General features: G+C 36.0%; 1 protein-coding gene across 2 annotated transcripts in view; it reads right to left on the reverse strand.

The window, feature by feature from the left end:
* Positions 1-17,273, reverse strand: part of Kdm5 (Lysine demethylase 5) — a 561,081-nt gene that overhangs the window by 325,626 nt on the left and 218,182 nt on the right. For both annotated transcript variants that reach the window (XM_090393222.1, XM_090393221.1), the window contains 2 exons: positions 9,970-10,089; positions 1,380-1,574 (listed from right to left, as the gene is read on the reverse strand). In XM_090393222.1, the coding sequence (XP_090249348.1) occupies positions 1,380-1,574; positions 9,970-10,089 (315 nt within the window). The remainder of the gene's footprint in view (positions 1-1,379; positions 1,575-9,969; positions 10,090-17,273) is intronic.

Here is a 17,273-nt window from a genome sequence, read left to right on the forward strand (position 1 = left end):
TGAAAAGCAAAAAATTTTTTGTCACAAAAAAATTGTTTTCTTCATTTTTGCACGGACTTATCAAACAACCCTCGTATATACAAGTTACCCAGTCCTGAAAATACTTCAGGTGCAAACACTGTTTGCTTACACTTGAATAAAGGATTAAACCAAGTATATAATTTCTTGGTATCTTTCATTTTTTGTATAACCAAATGGAAAAACTTCCAACAAAAATTCTCAATCTGTCTTAATAATCAGTATTTCCGCATTCCTGATATCATTTTAACACTCTCCTTTGCACTAAAAAAAAGTCCCACTGACTGGAAGCCTCCACTGTATCAGAATCATAACTGAAACCACAATACCAGACCTATGCACAATAGTCCCAGTGTAAGGTCTTATCAAGGCCTAATAAAGAGACAAAATGACATTTTTATCTTTACATGTCAAGGTTCATTTCAGCACTGCAATTAACTTTTGAATTGTATTTGCAATCTCTGCTACATGGCCCCAAACTTCAACTTTCTATCTACCAATGCTCCAAGATCCCTAAGACTGATTGATCAGTTTCTTCTAGCAAAATCCCACTGATATAATACAACATTGGATAACTAATTATGTCAAAGTGCCTGACTTTACATTTAATGACACTGAACTGGCATCCATTTTTCCATGCCCACAATACCAGCCTATTTCAAATCATTCTGATTTGAATAGGCTGCGATCATGACTGATCACTCTCTCTATCTTTGCATCATCAGTAAATAGCTGTATATAACCTGTCAAATCCTTCCCAGTGTCATTAATGTACAGATTGAATAACAGTGGACCAAGGACTGATCTTTGTGGTATACCACTGGTTATATTAAATTTTGCAGACTCACAATCCCCCATAAATACCATCAGAACACAAAAACCATATACAATTTTTGGTATCTGTTAATCAGCCATCCTCGTATCCACACTAATGTTTTATAATCCAATCCCATATTCTCTATTTATGGGAAGGTCTTCCATGCTGTATTCTGTCAAAAGCCTTAGCAAAATCCAAAAGCATCATGGGGTATCCATTCCCTTTGTCTAGTTCAATAATAATATTATTATAGAATGTGGGTAAGTTGCTAAAACATGACCTTTCCTTAGTAAACCCATGCTGTTATTAATAGAGATTCTCTATTAACCCATTTCTGAATGTATGCCCTAACCAACTTTTCCAACATCTTCACCACCACCCCTGACATCTATTACTAAGGTATTACCCCCCCCCCCCCAATCAATCAATTTACTTTGGCTCTATTGGGAATTAAACATACAAAAAAAATTTAAAAAAAAAAAAAAAAAACTGAACACAAAAATCAAACAATTAACTATCTTACTAAAACAAATATTCAACTTACCCACTCTAATAATGACTTTCGTAGTTCTTTTTCAGTCTCTACCATTTTTAACATATCTTGATAGGTTGAAGCTGCAAGACTTATGTCAAGTCGATCTGGATCAGCAGCCATTTTGCAAACTAATTCATCATGAGAAAATACACAAAACCGATGAAGCATACTGTAGTGAGATATACAAACTCGTCCTATAGGCAGCTAGAATGATACAAGGATTCAAAATACCTATTAATATTACCTTATTTCACCAAAAAATATACAATCATTGTATTTTGTATGTGTGTGTGCTTGCGCGACTATATGCATATGCACACACATTTGTTAAAAAATAAACTGGCAAACAAAGAAAGAATGAATTTGATGTAAAAGAGCCAAAAATCATGAATATATAAAATGAAATACCATCAATTCATGCAAGCTACTGGCAAGAGGCTTCGATGACAACCAAACTACAGATGACTCTCACTATAGTATACCTGTAGGAACGATAACAAGTTTGTTAGAGAAGAGTTTGCTACAGTGAATATCTTCTGACCCAGGATTTTAGCTATGGGTTAGCAGTTATGACTTTCCAGCAGTTTGTTAGAGTAATGTTTGCTACAGCCAGAGTCAAATGTATCTTGTTTCATGTGATAGATTTCACTTCAGAAATATTTTATTGGAAGAAGAGGCAAGTTTTACAAAAACGAATGCTACAAATGATAGCAAATAAGCTATACGTGCAACTTTATCTCCTATTTAACTGATACTAATCTATCTTCAACTATGCTTTAAAGAAATTACTTGCCAATAAGATGATAAGTTCATTAATTTCATCTTTTATTATGCAAACAGTAGATATCATGAGACAAATTTTTGTCTAAAACAGTCATCCCTATATCCTTTTTTAAGGATGTTCCCCACAATTTCCCTGATTTAGTATGCATATATCAGGTGAGAACAATATCTTTGTTGTTTCTATGATGACAATTCTTGACAGCAAGTCTCTTGAAATAGACTCTGGAGCTTTGCGTACATCTGCTATTAATTATGGGGTATCCAAGTTGTTTCATTCTTTTTTTGCATACTTTTCACAATACAGTTTAGGAGCACATTAATTTAATTTACATAATGTCTTTTTATTGTGTATGTTATCCAGCTAGTTTGCAGGATAAAAAAACCTAAGTTACCCAGAGGAAAACTCGGCCACATTTGTTGGAAGTGGCTGAGAGTATTCCAACTTTCCTTATTCCCATAAGGAAAGTTGGAAGTCACACCAACGTGTTTTCTACCAAAGGACAACTGATGATGATGTTCCCTTAAAAAAAAGTACACTACTTAACTAATTTACTGTTCATTGCTCACATCTGTAAAATTATAGCAGGCAGTCTGATGCCTGACATTTATGTTTTATCTTTTATAATAATAAAAGTAAAAATAATAGTAAAAGTTTAATATGGAAAAAAAAATATAGATAAAAAACTACCACATGTACTTTACTACTCAGTGGAAGGGGAGTGATCATATTTAAAGCATATGACCGCCTCCCCCCTCCAACAAACAGTAAAATTAGTTAAGTAGTGTACTTTTTTTTTAAGGGAACATCATAAGTATGTGTTGTGTGTTTGAATCATGTCTAAATGGCTTAGACCACTGAGGTCATCTAAATTAGTGATTTAGATGACACCTCAGACATTCATCCAAAATGAGATCTGAACAGTTTCTAGAGGACAAAACTGTTAGCCACCAAAACTTTCTTGGTGGCTAACAGAGACAGCATCCTCAGTAAGATATGATGGCTTTTATGCAACTGAGTTCCCTTTCAAGAAATGCCACTGGTGAACAAATGAAATATACCCTACAGTCTTATATATTGGGTTCTTTCATGCAGTATCTAGCCAGAGGATATAATAAAACAAAAGATGCAAATTGGAATGAATCTTCAAGAAAAGGTTTTGATGATTTCCAACTTCATTAAACGGCAGTCATTCTCAGCTTCCAAGGATGCCCTCTTGTCCTTTCCCCACCCTCCATAAATTGAAAAATCCCATCACCATGCGTGACCCTTGCAGAAGTTTGTAAATCTCAATTATATCACACCTCTTTCTCCTGTTTGCAGTCTACGGATTCTCAATTTGTCTTCATAATCAGTATTCCACAATTCTGATATCATTTTTAACACTCTCTCCACAATATCAGAATCAAAATGGAAACCAGGAGACTAGACCTGCACACAATAGTCCAAGTGAGGTCTTATCAAAGCCTGTAAAGAGGCAAAATGACATCCTTATGTGAATGATTGTTTCAGCAATGCAATTGTCTTCTGAGTTGTATTTGCAATCTTTGCTACCAGGCCCCTGAACTTCAAGTTCCTATCTACTAACACTCCAAGATCTCTGGTCTCATCAGTTTCTTCTAGCATAATCCCACCGATGTAATAGGACATTGAATATCTAATCATGCCGAAGTGAATAACTTTGCATTTACTGACATTGAACTGACACCCATTTTCCCATGCCCAAAATTTCAGCCTATTCAAATCATTCTGCAAAAGACTGCATATCAGCAGCATTACTGCTTACCCTACCTATCTTTGCATCATCAGCAAATAACTGTATGTCGCTTGTCAAATCCTAACCAATATCATTAATGTCCAGATTGAATAACAGTGGAACAAGCACTGATCCTTGTGGTACACCACTTGTTAGCTTAAACCTTGCAGACTCATATCCCTGTATACCACTTTTTGATATCTGTCAGCCAGCCATCCTCTTATCCATGCTAATATTCTATAAACCAAACACATATTCTCCAATTTATGCAACAGTCTACCATGCCATATTCTGTCAAAAAACCTTAGCAAAATCCAAAAGTATCATGATGTATCCATTCCCCTTGTCTAGTTCAATGGTAACATTGTTATAGAATGTGAGCAAGTTGCTAAAACATGACCTTCCCTTAGTAAACCCATGTTGTTCATTCAAAGTAGAGATTCACTGTCAACCTATTCTGAATACGAGCCCTAACCAATTTTTCCAAAATTTTCACCATCCCTCCTGAAATACCAATCAGTCAATAGTTGAATACATCGGTCTTTGAACCACCCTTGTGGAACAGAATTACCATACATTCTTTCCATTCCTGCAGAATCTTCCCTGTTCTGAGACTCATTAAACAGCCTGGTCAAAAGGAATAGCCAGTTAAGCTGAACACTCTTTTAGCACATGTGCTGATATCCCATTGCTGAATTCTTATTCAGTTTGCAACCGTTCTAATACCTCGTTCTCATACATGTCAGTTTCTTCATCCAGTAAATAGGTAACAGTGAACTCAATGTTGAGTACACCAGTTTGAAAGCTTTTAACAAAATGGGCACTCATTAGCTGAACAGCCTCTTCTGCATCTGTTATCCTCTGCCATCTGTCTTTAGAAGAGTTATTCTTTCATATTCATTCTTTCTTTTACTTGCAGCATACTCAGATTTTGCTTTCTTTAACATACTTGTGACTATTCTAGCCTGCTGCTTATAATTTTTCATAACGGGCATCATCTTTATGCAAATTGTATTCCTTCCACATCATCCCTTTCTTACAAATCTCTTGCTTAATAAGATTACACATCCATTTGACTCCATCGCTATTTATTCTTCGAACTCTCAGGACATATTTTGATATCACATCATTTAGGCATTGTTTAAACGCTTCCCATGCACTGTTAATATTCTTCCCATCCACCAACCGATCCCATTCCACTGAACTCAGTGTACTCTTCAGTTGGTCATCATTTCCTGCTTTTAGTTCAGCACGTTACCTTTTCTAAATGGAACATTCATAAAATTCATCATTCATATTCTGAACTGGAATGATACCTACTGAATAAAGGATTCAAACTGTACAGAAGACTACAGAGAATTAATCCTCTCCACACACACAGCAAAACCCAGTTTTACCTCCGCGCAATTTACGTCATTTTCTGTTGGTCCCGTCCTAAGGCCTATTCTTAAGATATATTGTTTTTCCCATTAACAACTTGATGTGGACGTCATTTCCCTTGATTTGCGGTTTTTTCTCGGGTGGCAACACTGATTTTCGAATTGATTTCTTCTCATTCAAATCACTTTCTGCGGAAATCTGCACATTTCTGTTCCCAGGTGGAGTTGCTTTCAGCCATAGTTTCGTTTCTACATCATGGTGACTTGCACGTTTGCAGCAGTGATGTAGTAATGAGTGATACTGTGACTTTTTAATCACATTATGAATTAATACTGTGAAGTTTTCATATCAGTAATTTTAAACTGTCAGTAGCTCATGGCACCCGTAACATGTTGTGATGTGATTTCACATTCACAGTGCTATATTGAAATCGTAAAATCACATTCACACTTCTACCAAGTAACAGTTGTTACTCGTGAGTATTAGATATCAGCGAAAACATCACAGTTCGTGAAATATTGCTTCACTAGCTTGCAGTGTTGGTGTTTTTAGTCGCAATTCAGAAGCACATGGTATAGTGCAGAATTTCTGCTACATAATTTATCATGTGATAGTTGCTTCAAAGTTGCGGTGGTGGATGATCCATGTTAGTAACATTGAGAAAAAAGACAGAAAATGTATTTTGGTAGAAGAAAAGATGGCAATTCTGTGACGTGTAGATTGGCATGCCGGAACATGTGTGCAATTAGCAAAAGATCTTGGACTCTTCATGTCCACTTTGAACACAATAGCAAAAAACAGGTCAAGCATTGAACTCAATGTAAAGCAATCTGGCACTATGTCAAAAAAAAATAATAAAATAAAATAAAATATCCAGACATCGACATATGATGAATCTGATAAACTTGTGGCGGAGTGGTTTGTTTCTATAAGAATGTCAGGTATTCCAGTCGATGGCGAAAGCCCTTGAATTTGCTCTGAGGTGGGGATTAATGGTTTTACTGCCAAATGTATGGATTGATCGTCTCAAGACTCGTCACAATATTGTTTATAATCAAGTGGGTGGAGAAAATAATAGTGTTGCTGGGGAAACTGTAAACCAGTAGAAACATGAACTAAAGACTATTATTCAGGACTACAAACCGAAAAATATTTTCAATGTTGATGAAACTGGGCTGTTTTATAACATTCTGCCAAGTAAAACAAGGCGAGAAGTGTCATGGTGGAAATCTCAGCAAGCAGAAGGTAACTGTTTTGCTCATGGTTCAATGCTGATGGATCAGAAAAATTACCTCCACTGGTAATTTGTAAATTTAAAAAGCAAAGTGTTTTAAGAAAATGTGAAAAATCTGCCTACTAAGTATGATGCCAACAACACAGCATGGATGACCAGCAGCATCTTCACATCCACCATGCATGCTCTGGATGCTAAAATGGGGGCAAATCACTGCAAAATATTACTGCTAGACAAATGTCCTACACACTCTGAAGATCTGCAACTCAGAAACATTATATTAGTGTTCTTTCCACCTAATTGTACAAGTGAGCTTCAGCCATTAGATCTGGGCCTCATCCATGCATTTAAATGGAAATATAGAAAAATGCTTGTTGAAAAAAGCTGTGTTTATGCATGATAGTGGTATGAACCCAAAACAAATGACCATATCAATCCTTGATGAGATGCATTATGTAGCCAAAGCATAGTTGCATGTTACTCCCCAAACCATATCCAACTGTTTCCGGAAGGCAGGAGTTACGTTTGTGGAAGAGGAGGAACAACTACAGGAAGAAGAAGAAGAAGATATGTCAGAGCCCATATGTGATGGATGAGTCTTCCTCATTTCAAGACTATGTTGATGCTGGTGTAATCACATCATTGGTACCAAGTTCAGAAGACATCCTTTCCAACCACCTTGGTGAAGAAAAAGAAGTGGTTGAAGAAGACTGTGATCAAGAACCTACTTTCCCTACTAGTAAAGAAGCAATGGAAGCTATCTCTGTTTTAAGGTGGTATACTGCAAGTGCATCAGGAGACGATGGGGCATTTAATGCCTTATACACTGTGGAGAGGCAGGTGGAACTTATAAGAGTGCAGAAAAAGAAAAAACAGTCAACAATTAGAGATTTTTTTAAATAGATAAATGTAAGTAATTGGAAATTCAATTTTCAGTTATTAAATTTTGTAATCTAGTATGCAGTCACATATTACTGCTAGTACGTGACTGAGTGCGCGCATGCACACACACTGTCTGTGTGTGTGCATGCGCGCACGCACCTAATCCCTATTTTAGTTTGAACAAACTGAAATTTGCAAGAGCGAGTGTAATATTGGACAACCAGATTCCATATTTGATTGAAACAATGTGACCTGCAGGTCTGCAAAGAAGAATTCTTCCTATAAAATCTTCATTTTTGTCAAATGGATTGAAATACTAAAGGAAACACAAAACAATGCAATAAAGAACTATAATCGAAATTTGGGCAAAATCAGTTAAAGTGAAATGGGGAAGAGAAAAATAATGCACAATAGACTGACAAAATGATAAATGTGATAGACTGATAATAAATGACTGAATAGTAGTCATTGAGCTCTCTAAGAGCACAAGCTGACTTGTGCTCTTAGAGAATACAGAAACAAATGTAAGAAAGCTAAACTCTGTGTAAAACTAGCTAAACAAAAGTCATGGGAGGACTTTGGCAAGAACATAGAAAATAAATATCAAGAAGGTGGCAAAATATTCTGGAGGTTGTTGAACAAGCTTAAGAATGGAGGAAAGAATGCTGTAAAAGGAGTTAGAGATGATAAAGGTGATATGAAAACAGGAGAAAAAGATATCCTTGAAGTATGGAGTAATTACTTTGAAAAACTGCTAAAATGAAACAAGCAGTGATGACAGCACAGTGATAAAAAACACTTACCAGGCATGCAGTCAAGAATACATATCCATACTTGAAGTAGAAAAAGCTATCAAAGACTTGAAATATGGAAAGGCAGCAGGAGCAGATGTTATTCGACCAGAAATGCTGTAGTATGGTGGTATAAAAGTCTTACAGTGGCTGCACTGCATAGTTCAGAATGCCTGGACAAAGGGACGAATTCCAGACGATTGGAGTAGAGCTCTCATAGTACCCATATATAAAAAGGGAAATAAAACTGAATGTGAGAATTACAGAGGTATTTCCTTACAGAGTGTTCCTGGTAAGATCTATGCAAGTATACTTGAGAAACGGTTGAGAAGAATTGTGGAAGCTTGGTGAAGAACAAGCTGGATTCAGGTCAAATAGAGGCTGTCAGGATCAGATCTTCACTTTACAACAAATAGTGGAGAAATCATGGGAATATAACAAAGATCTGTATTTAAGTTTTGTCAATTTGGAAAAGGAATATGACAAGGTGCCAAGAGAGAAGCTATTCAATAAGCTACAGTTATATGGTGTCAATGGGGCATTATATCAAGCAATACTTAGTCTTTATTTGAGTTGTAAGTCAGCAGTTAGAATTGAAGGGAGTACAGGAAGATGGTTTAATGTTAAAACTGGTGTGAGTCAAGGATGTACATTATCCCCTCTGTTATTCATAATCTATATGGATCACATTATGAAGGAAAGTGGTACTAAACATGATATCAAAATTGGAGATGTTAATGTCAGCTGTTTGCTTTATGCGGACGATGTTATACTTCTAAATAAATCCGCTACGAGAGTGCAAGATTCTCTGACTAATTTGAATAACTGTTGTAATAGATATGGTATGAAGGTCAGCAATAAAAAGACAAAGACAATGAAAATAGGCAGATTCATTGAAAATGTCAACCGTGTTGTGAATGGAGAACCTGTGGAACAAGTAAAACATTTCAGATACTTAGGCACAATTTTTACTGAAGATGGTAAATTAAATATAGAAATAGACAACAGAATCAGCAAAGCTGGTATGGGGGGAAGTCAATTGAATAAATTCATATGGAGTAAGAGAGAAATTAGTCGGAACACTAAATTAGCTGTATACAAGACAGTGTTCAAACCAGTTTTAACTTATGGATCTGAGAGCTGGGTTAGAAGTAAAACACTTGACCAAAGACTAGAGACCACAGATATGAGCGTCCTGAGTAAGATTCGAGGCGTGAAGATGGCATCAATGGCAATATCATATTAAAAACGAGGATATTAGGAAAGAACTTGACATTGTCAGTATCCAGGAATGCGTTAGCAAATCTAATCTCAGGTGGTATGGTCACTTAAACAGAATGGGCAAAGAAAGATTAGCAAAACAAGTTGGCTGGAAAACGACCCCGAGGAAGATCAAGATATAGGTGGATTGATATGGTACAATCTTAGATGATAGAAATATAAGATCTGGTAATGTTGGAGTCTTGACAAGTAACAGACTGATTTGGAGGAAAATTGTAAATAGGAAGTTAGTAATGATGTAAATTTTCCATGTAGTACTATCATATCCTGTACACCCCTTGAGGGTACTTGGCAGGAATTTGATGATGATCTTTGAAATAAGCATTTATTTCCTACCATGTTTCACAGAGTTAGCTTAACATGAAAATTAAATTAAACAAAAATTAGAAATAACAGTTTGAAAGTACTTTAAATTAGACAACATATTTTATTATTTGTCTTCATACTTTATGTATGTACTTTAAATGATGAAACAGAGAATATGAATGACTTACCCAGTCTGCAGGAGCAAAATTAACGGCTTCAGCAAAATTATATCCTTGATTGAAGCCAGCATGGTAGGATCTTGGAAATGTAATGACAAATTCTCCAGCATGCTGATTTGTTCTATAAATCTGAACAACAAAAAAAAAGTAGAAATTTTTCAAAATATTATGATTTAATAACAAATGGCAGTGATCAGAACTGTACATTGCTTACAATACTCATGAGAATTCACTTGAAATATTAACTTATGAAAGCAAACATTTACATACCATGATGATGTTTAGAATCACATATTAATATATATTATCAATAATTACCAAATATCAGTGATTTCTTGTGATGAACAAAGCAATTTAGAATTGGGACTACACTTATGAAATTCTGAGTAGACTGATAGCATTATTAGAGTAAATTTCACAAAGGTGAGATCAAAGATCAGTGAAACTGTTAGTTTAAAAGGAAGAAGGACAAATGATTTGAAAGGTGAGAAACATGCAATGAGAGAGAGGATATGATAGCATTGTTGAGGGAAGCGAAAGTGAAGTGTAAGAGAGTAAAGATTGTGGGTCTGCTGTCTCGGTATGATAGCTGTGATTTCTAATGAGGCAACGAGAAGACTATGTAGGAGAAATGGTGGGCAGTTTATAGATGTATGGAGTGCATGAGATGGGTGTAAGGAATTTTATGTCTGATGGACATCATTTGAATGGTTTTGGAGTTAGATGTTTGGAGAAATTGTTGTTCAGTGAGTTTGTAATGCCAAATCAGGGAAATCGAATATATTAGGGAGCAGGGTTAAATCAAGCATGTATTTGGCCACTCCTGGCAGTGGACAAATACATGCCAATTCTAGTACAGGAATGACCATGTGGAAATAGCCACCAGAAATAATTTAGCGTATGTGCGGAAATGTCTGTGAACAGATGGGTGCAGTTTCCCAGGTTTCTAATCTGAATGGGCTAGTAATGCCATTACCTTTGTGTAATGGCATTACACAAAAGTCAATGAATTACCCAAGGAAATGATGATATGCATATACACAAATGCCAATTTTATGTATTATCAGAAATAAAGAAGAGGAGTTTCTTGAATTGGTCAGCTCAGCTGCCAAAAATTTTCAGGTTGAAAGAGAACTATGTAGATGCAGGAATAAAGGGGGGGGGGGGGTTGAATGGTTTTGGAGTTAGATGTTTGGAGAAATTGTTGTTCAGTGAGTTTGTAATGCCAAATCAGGGAAATCGAATATATTAGGGAGCAGGGTTAAATCAAGCATGTATTTGGCCACTCCTGGCAGTGGACAAATACATGCCAATTCTAGTACAGGAATGACCATGTGGAAATAGCCACCAGAAATAATTTAGCGTATGTGCGGAAATGTCTGTGAACAGATGGGTGCAGTTTCCCAGGTTTCTAATCTGAATGGGCTAGTAATGCCATTACCTTTGTGTAATGGCATTACACAAAAGTCAATGAATTACCCAAGGAAATGATGATATGCATATACACAAATGCCAATTTTATGTATTATCAGAAATAAAGAAGAGGAGTTTCTTGAATTGGTCAGCTCAGCTGCCAAAAATTTTCAGGTTGAAAGAGAACTATGTAGATGCAGGAATAAAGGGGGGGGGGGGTATTATTATGACAGCTGAAGAACTTTGACCAACAAAAATAAAATTGAAGGATTGTAGATCGAAGAGAGATGGTTCAACTGAGGTTGTCTGGTGTGAGATTGAGTACAACAGGACAAAATATATTGTTGGTTGCTGCTACAGATGTGGAGGTCCAGAGAATATATGGATGCCATGCATTGGCAGATTATGAGTGCAGACTGAGCAATTATCGGAAGACTAACTATTAGGAATACAGAGTAGGAAGAAAGGGAACGTGGCAAGATGGAAAAAGAAAGCTAAGAAATATTAGCTGAAACAGTATGTAATGGAGGAGACCAAGTGTTTGAGAGTGTTGGATCTGATAACAGATTCAGAAGATCTATCTATAATAACTACAGTAACAACTCTGCCTCTGTTTGAGGAAATTGACCGTGTATTTTGGACCTGGGAGGTTGCTCAATGTGTGGAATTCTCGGTCAAGAAAGGGTTTATGTGTAACTACAAAGCTGACGATTATGAAAGACATGGAAGGCAGTTTGGAGCAGTGGCATGGGATCAGAAGCTACAAGGAATGAAAGTCAGTAGTGCATGAAAAATGATTACGGATTGAGAGATGCTGTATCAGACTGCATACCCACATAAATAAATGAAATAAATAAGCCATTTGTGGAAGGAATAAAAACCAAATAGATGAACAGCATCCTCATGAGCAATACAAAGCACAGGCAAGAAATTTCCTGCGATAAATTAACTTAATTTATCGAAGTCAATTTTACAGGGTTTTCAGGCCGAAATAATGTAGAAAAAATTAATGGAAAACTCCTTTTATCTGAATATAAATTAACTTTCTTGAAAATTGCACCAAATAATTCATTTAAATATTAACATTGTAAGTAAGCAATAAGAATAATGTATTGGAAAAGTCTGCAACAACTTGCGAACAAATTGATCGCTTAAGGACCTTCAGCAAGACCAGAGTGAAGTCATCATGCAGCCAGATAATTATGGACATTTGAAGGTTAAGAACAAAGAGCATATTTAAGGGAACTACTATGGGCTACCATAAGAGGAGGAGGAGAAGACTTGGACTTTTTACTACTGCTGCAGGTGTTTTGGTTCCCCGATAGGAAGAATGGAAGAAGGGAGAAGAGGCGATAGAAAGGAGTATATAACCAGAGGTTTGGCACCCATCATCAGAGCTACTTTGTTGGCAATTCCTCTAGAATGTTCCGGGAAGCTTCCAAGGAGCTACCAACAACATAATGTCCCACTGGATAGTGGCCGCGATTCTTGCAAAAGACTTGATGTCAGGTCAATGAATTAGCCAACGTGGAATAAGAGAAATAGAGTACAGAAATGTCCGAGTCAAGAACGTGTCCTGTGTAACTATACCTCAGTCAAGATATCCTGACTTCATGAACTATGGTATAGTTCATGAAAGAGAATTGTGAGTAAACAATTGATATTGTTGTTATTTTCCTTGTAACTTAGATAAGTGAGAATTGTATGCAAGTGTACAAAAGGATAGTGGTATAGTTTTGTAAGGTATTGTATAGCAACAAGGTAAAATAAGTATATATGTATTGCTGGTGCGAGAAATATTTCCTGAACGTAGTTATGTTAAAGGAAGCAGTAATTCTATACCTATTATAAAGAATGTGTGTTTTATAGTGCTAAGTTGAGTGAAAATGTTAAGTAGCGTAAAAATGTATATATTTTCAATAATGTAATAATTTTGCTGAGGTTAGACATGGTAAGGGAGTTAGTCATTTCACTGTGTTGTATTTTCAAGTTGTTAGAATAAAATGTTTTGTTTGAGCAACAATTGATCTGATCATTTGCCAATACACTATCTCAAATAAAATTCGTACATGGGTGCATGAGTAGATTTAGGATAGCCATGATTTGCTGTAATGTTAGGAGGATTTTTGATAAGACCTTACTTTTGTTCATACTCTTATCCTTCCGGGTATGGAAGGATAAGAGTATGAATGCTAATATAAAATCGTTAATAAAAATTAAAAATAAATTTTGTCTAGAAGAAGGGTCTGAGAGAATAAGTGTACCACAAATCGTTTAGCTAGCAATAGTTAAAAATACAGGTAGCTTAACGAGCAGTAGGAGCAAATGGCAAAGGTAAGAAAGAAGGGGGGATAAAATGTTAAGACTTAGCGAACAAAGAAAGTAAGAAAGGTTAAGGATTAATGAGAATAGACGAGACAGTAGATAGCATAAGATTTCACAATGGCGCAGCCCAACAAGATTACAAGTTAATGAGTTAATAATTAGACCATACATTAGATAGAATGCAAACAGACAAGTACAATAGATCAACCCTCCCCCCAAATAAAATACATAAAATATTACAAAAAGTAAACCCTAAAAAAGTTTTTTCACTATGCAGCAATTAAGAAAAAGAATGATTATGGAAGGATAAGTTCCTGTAGGAAAGTGACAGAAGCAGAACAAATAGTTGAGTTACTAAGTGATCATGTTACTTGAACCACCTTGGTCGATTCAACTTTCGACATTTCTGGATAAACATCATAAAGCTCCATTGAAGTCTCTACAATGTATTGCATTATTAAATCAATGTGTTACTTAAATTATTCCAATCTTTAGTATTAGGAAAACCAACTTTGCATTTCTGAACAGACTAAATAAACAAATACATCAAGCAGACCTTGACTGAGACTACAACATGATATTCCAGCTGCTTATCTTCATGAGGCTGTTAAATCCAGTGGATTAGGAATTTCTGCAATGAGATGGCTAGTTCCTTGCTTAAAATATCTAAGGTTAAATAACCTCCAACAATCACCTTCACCTTTTACTACAGCTGTGTCTTTAGAACTCCTTTTATTCAATGAGAATTAACTAAAACTACATTCTGGGAACAGAATTTTCTTGTAATGACTGCTGCTGTGTCAAGGATAATGAATTTCACCCTTTTTTATATCGAATATCAAATTCGTTGTATTAAAAAAATCACATGAAACTATAACATAACATGAAATCAGTAAATATATAATAAAGAAATGGAGAAAAAAATTATAAATTGTGTGGAGTTGGCTGGCTGGTTTGGACCTCTGATAATGGAATACATACTGTTTCTAACTCTCTTGAAAAGAAGAGATGGAAAAGACTTCTAACATCTTGCAGTTGATAGCAAACCCTTCAGTGGATCAGAGAAGGTTCCATCTCAATATCTTTGGATCTGTGAAGGAACAAGAATGTTGCTTCAATGGGAGTATAGATGTCCTTCTTACCAAGACTCATACAGCCCACAGTAGGCATAATAGAGATACTACACGGCTGGATGCAAGTTCAGAGAGACTGGCATATATATCTCAATGTTGTTTTAGACCCCACAACAGTAGAGTTAAAAGACATAATGCAATATGTGCCATCATAAAGAACTGACTAGAACAGAAAGGATAGTTAGTTAGAAAGTCAGTCAACACTGCCATTTCTTGATGCCAAAAGATATTGGCATCAAGAGATGGTAGTGTTGCATCCTGGATATTCAAGTCTGTGGATGAACCAAGACCTTGATCAAGCAAATGAAAAGATAGATTATTATGCTGCTAATTCAGGTATTAAAAGACATTGTTTAGAAAAATATGGTTCTATATCGGCTTTTTTGCTATAGCCATCTCTATTAGAGCTTGCCATGTGGCGTGTAAAGTCCTTTAAGGATACACAGGTGTTAGGTCTTAGTGTCCACGACATCAAAATACTTTCTCTCTGAGCCCTTCAAGGAACATTGGTTGGATGGAGGATGCATCAGTGAATGATGAACAGTATACCTGGGGAAGGTTTAGCATTGCTTTGTAAAAGGTTGGTCCTGCATTAGTAATTTATCCATATTTTATAATAAAGTGGCAGCAGAACTGGATAAAGGAAATGGCTACACCACAATACTACAGGACTTTGCAAAAGCATCTGACAGAATACTGCATGGAAAACTATTACACATGTTGGAGCAAATGGGAATGGATATGTAGATATACTGTAAGATGATTTAAATAAATAATGTTGGGCAAAGGACATTGGTTGTAAATTTAAGATAATGCACTTTGGGATGCATTATCTTATTACATACTTTGTATCATATTAATGGTACTGGATTACAGGAAATTGATGAGGCTAGATATCTAGGGATGATGGTGGGTTCAGAAGATATGCAAAAGTTGGCAAAACAGTTCAAAAGATTACTTGGATGTTGAGGAACATGCTGACAAGTAAAGACAGGGGTAATCATCACTGTTTATAAGGCTGATTCAGCCAGATCTTGAATATCATGTACAGATTTGGTCACCCAGATTTCTGGAGGTGGTGAAGAGAATTCAGAGACAAGTGATCAAGCTGGTGACAAGGCTGTGGAATGCTCTCTATGAGGATAGATTGTAGGTGTGTGGGTTGCAGAGTTTAGATGAGAGGTGAAAGAGAGGGTGCATGATGGAAACTTAAATTAATAAAGGAATTCCATAACATTGATACAAAAGATATTTTTAAATACAAGGAGAAAGGAGAGAGCAAGAGGTATGGTTGATTGGTAGTGCTCTGCTACTAATGCTCACGCAAAAAGTTAAGCAAGTTTGAGTGCGGTTAGTAGTTGGAAGGGGTGTATCATTCGATGCTGTTGGCACACTCTCCCTCGATGAGTCTTTGGACTCCCTGGAGGTGTCACATAGTAATAATAAAATTTGTGTAAAAGTGATTAGTAATAATGTGCAGACTAGGTTATTTTGCTTGGAAAAGCATTGAATAATTGGAATGGATTGCTAGAAGTAGTTGTGAGTACTCCCAACAGTGAATAGTTTAAGCAGAAGTATGATAGGTATTGTATGAATAATGGTTAACGTAGGATCCCTGCAATGAGCGACTCCATGTATATACTCATATATGATAAAAATCATCAAAATAATGGTAAGAATGCTTTACTGATACTTGCAAAATGCATGAAGATATGGATTCTCATAAACAGCTGGATATATTTATTTTAAATTAAAGATTTATTTTATAAAAAAATGATGTATGACTGGTTTTTATGTATATATATATATATATCTTCTTCTTTTCAGCCATTTTCTGTAGACTGCTGGACGAAGGCCTTCTCCAGTTCCTTCCACCTTTCTCTCTCTCTCTCTCTCTCTCACACACACACACACACACACACACACACACACACACACACACACACACACACACACACACACACACACGTTAATTTAATTTAAATGACTTAAACACCGAGAATAATAAAGAATAAGGTTTAATGAGGACACTACTAGTTATGTTGGTAATCCAATTTCTTCAGGTGTCAAGGTCAAATAACTTCTTTGATAATTTGCTCTTGAGAAGAGTGAGAACCTCCTGGGTTGGAACATTTGTGAAAATAAGTTGTATGTCGGTGAGTCGATGCCTTCAACTATTGGTCTTAAGAGAGTATGGATTGTGTGAATCTTAGGAAGCCTGTATAACCATGGGATTAAAGGATGAACGGATCCGAGCGAAAGGCATATGTTCCTTAGTAATTCCAAATTTGATTTTAGAAGACTGTTAGTCCTGTTATGAAATTCTCAGAGTAAGTGTATGTCTTATAATTCAAGAATTTTATTGCAGTAGTCCATTTTATTCAGGATGACAGTAGCATTTCCTTTGTCAGCTGGAAGGATGATAATATCTTTATTCTTCCT

Source organism: Typopeltis vanoorti, chromosome 5 (assembly GCF_054136105.1).
Source record: "Typopeltis vanoorti isolate ZY-2024b chromosome 5, IOZ_Tvanoo_1.0, whole genome shotgun sequence".
NCBI classification, from domain to species: domain Eukaryota; kingdom Metazoa; phylum Arthropoda; class Arachnida; order Uropygi; family Thelyphonidae; genus Typopeltis; species Typopeltis vanoorti.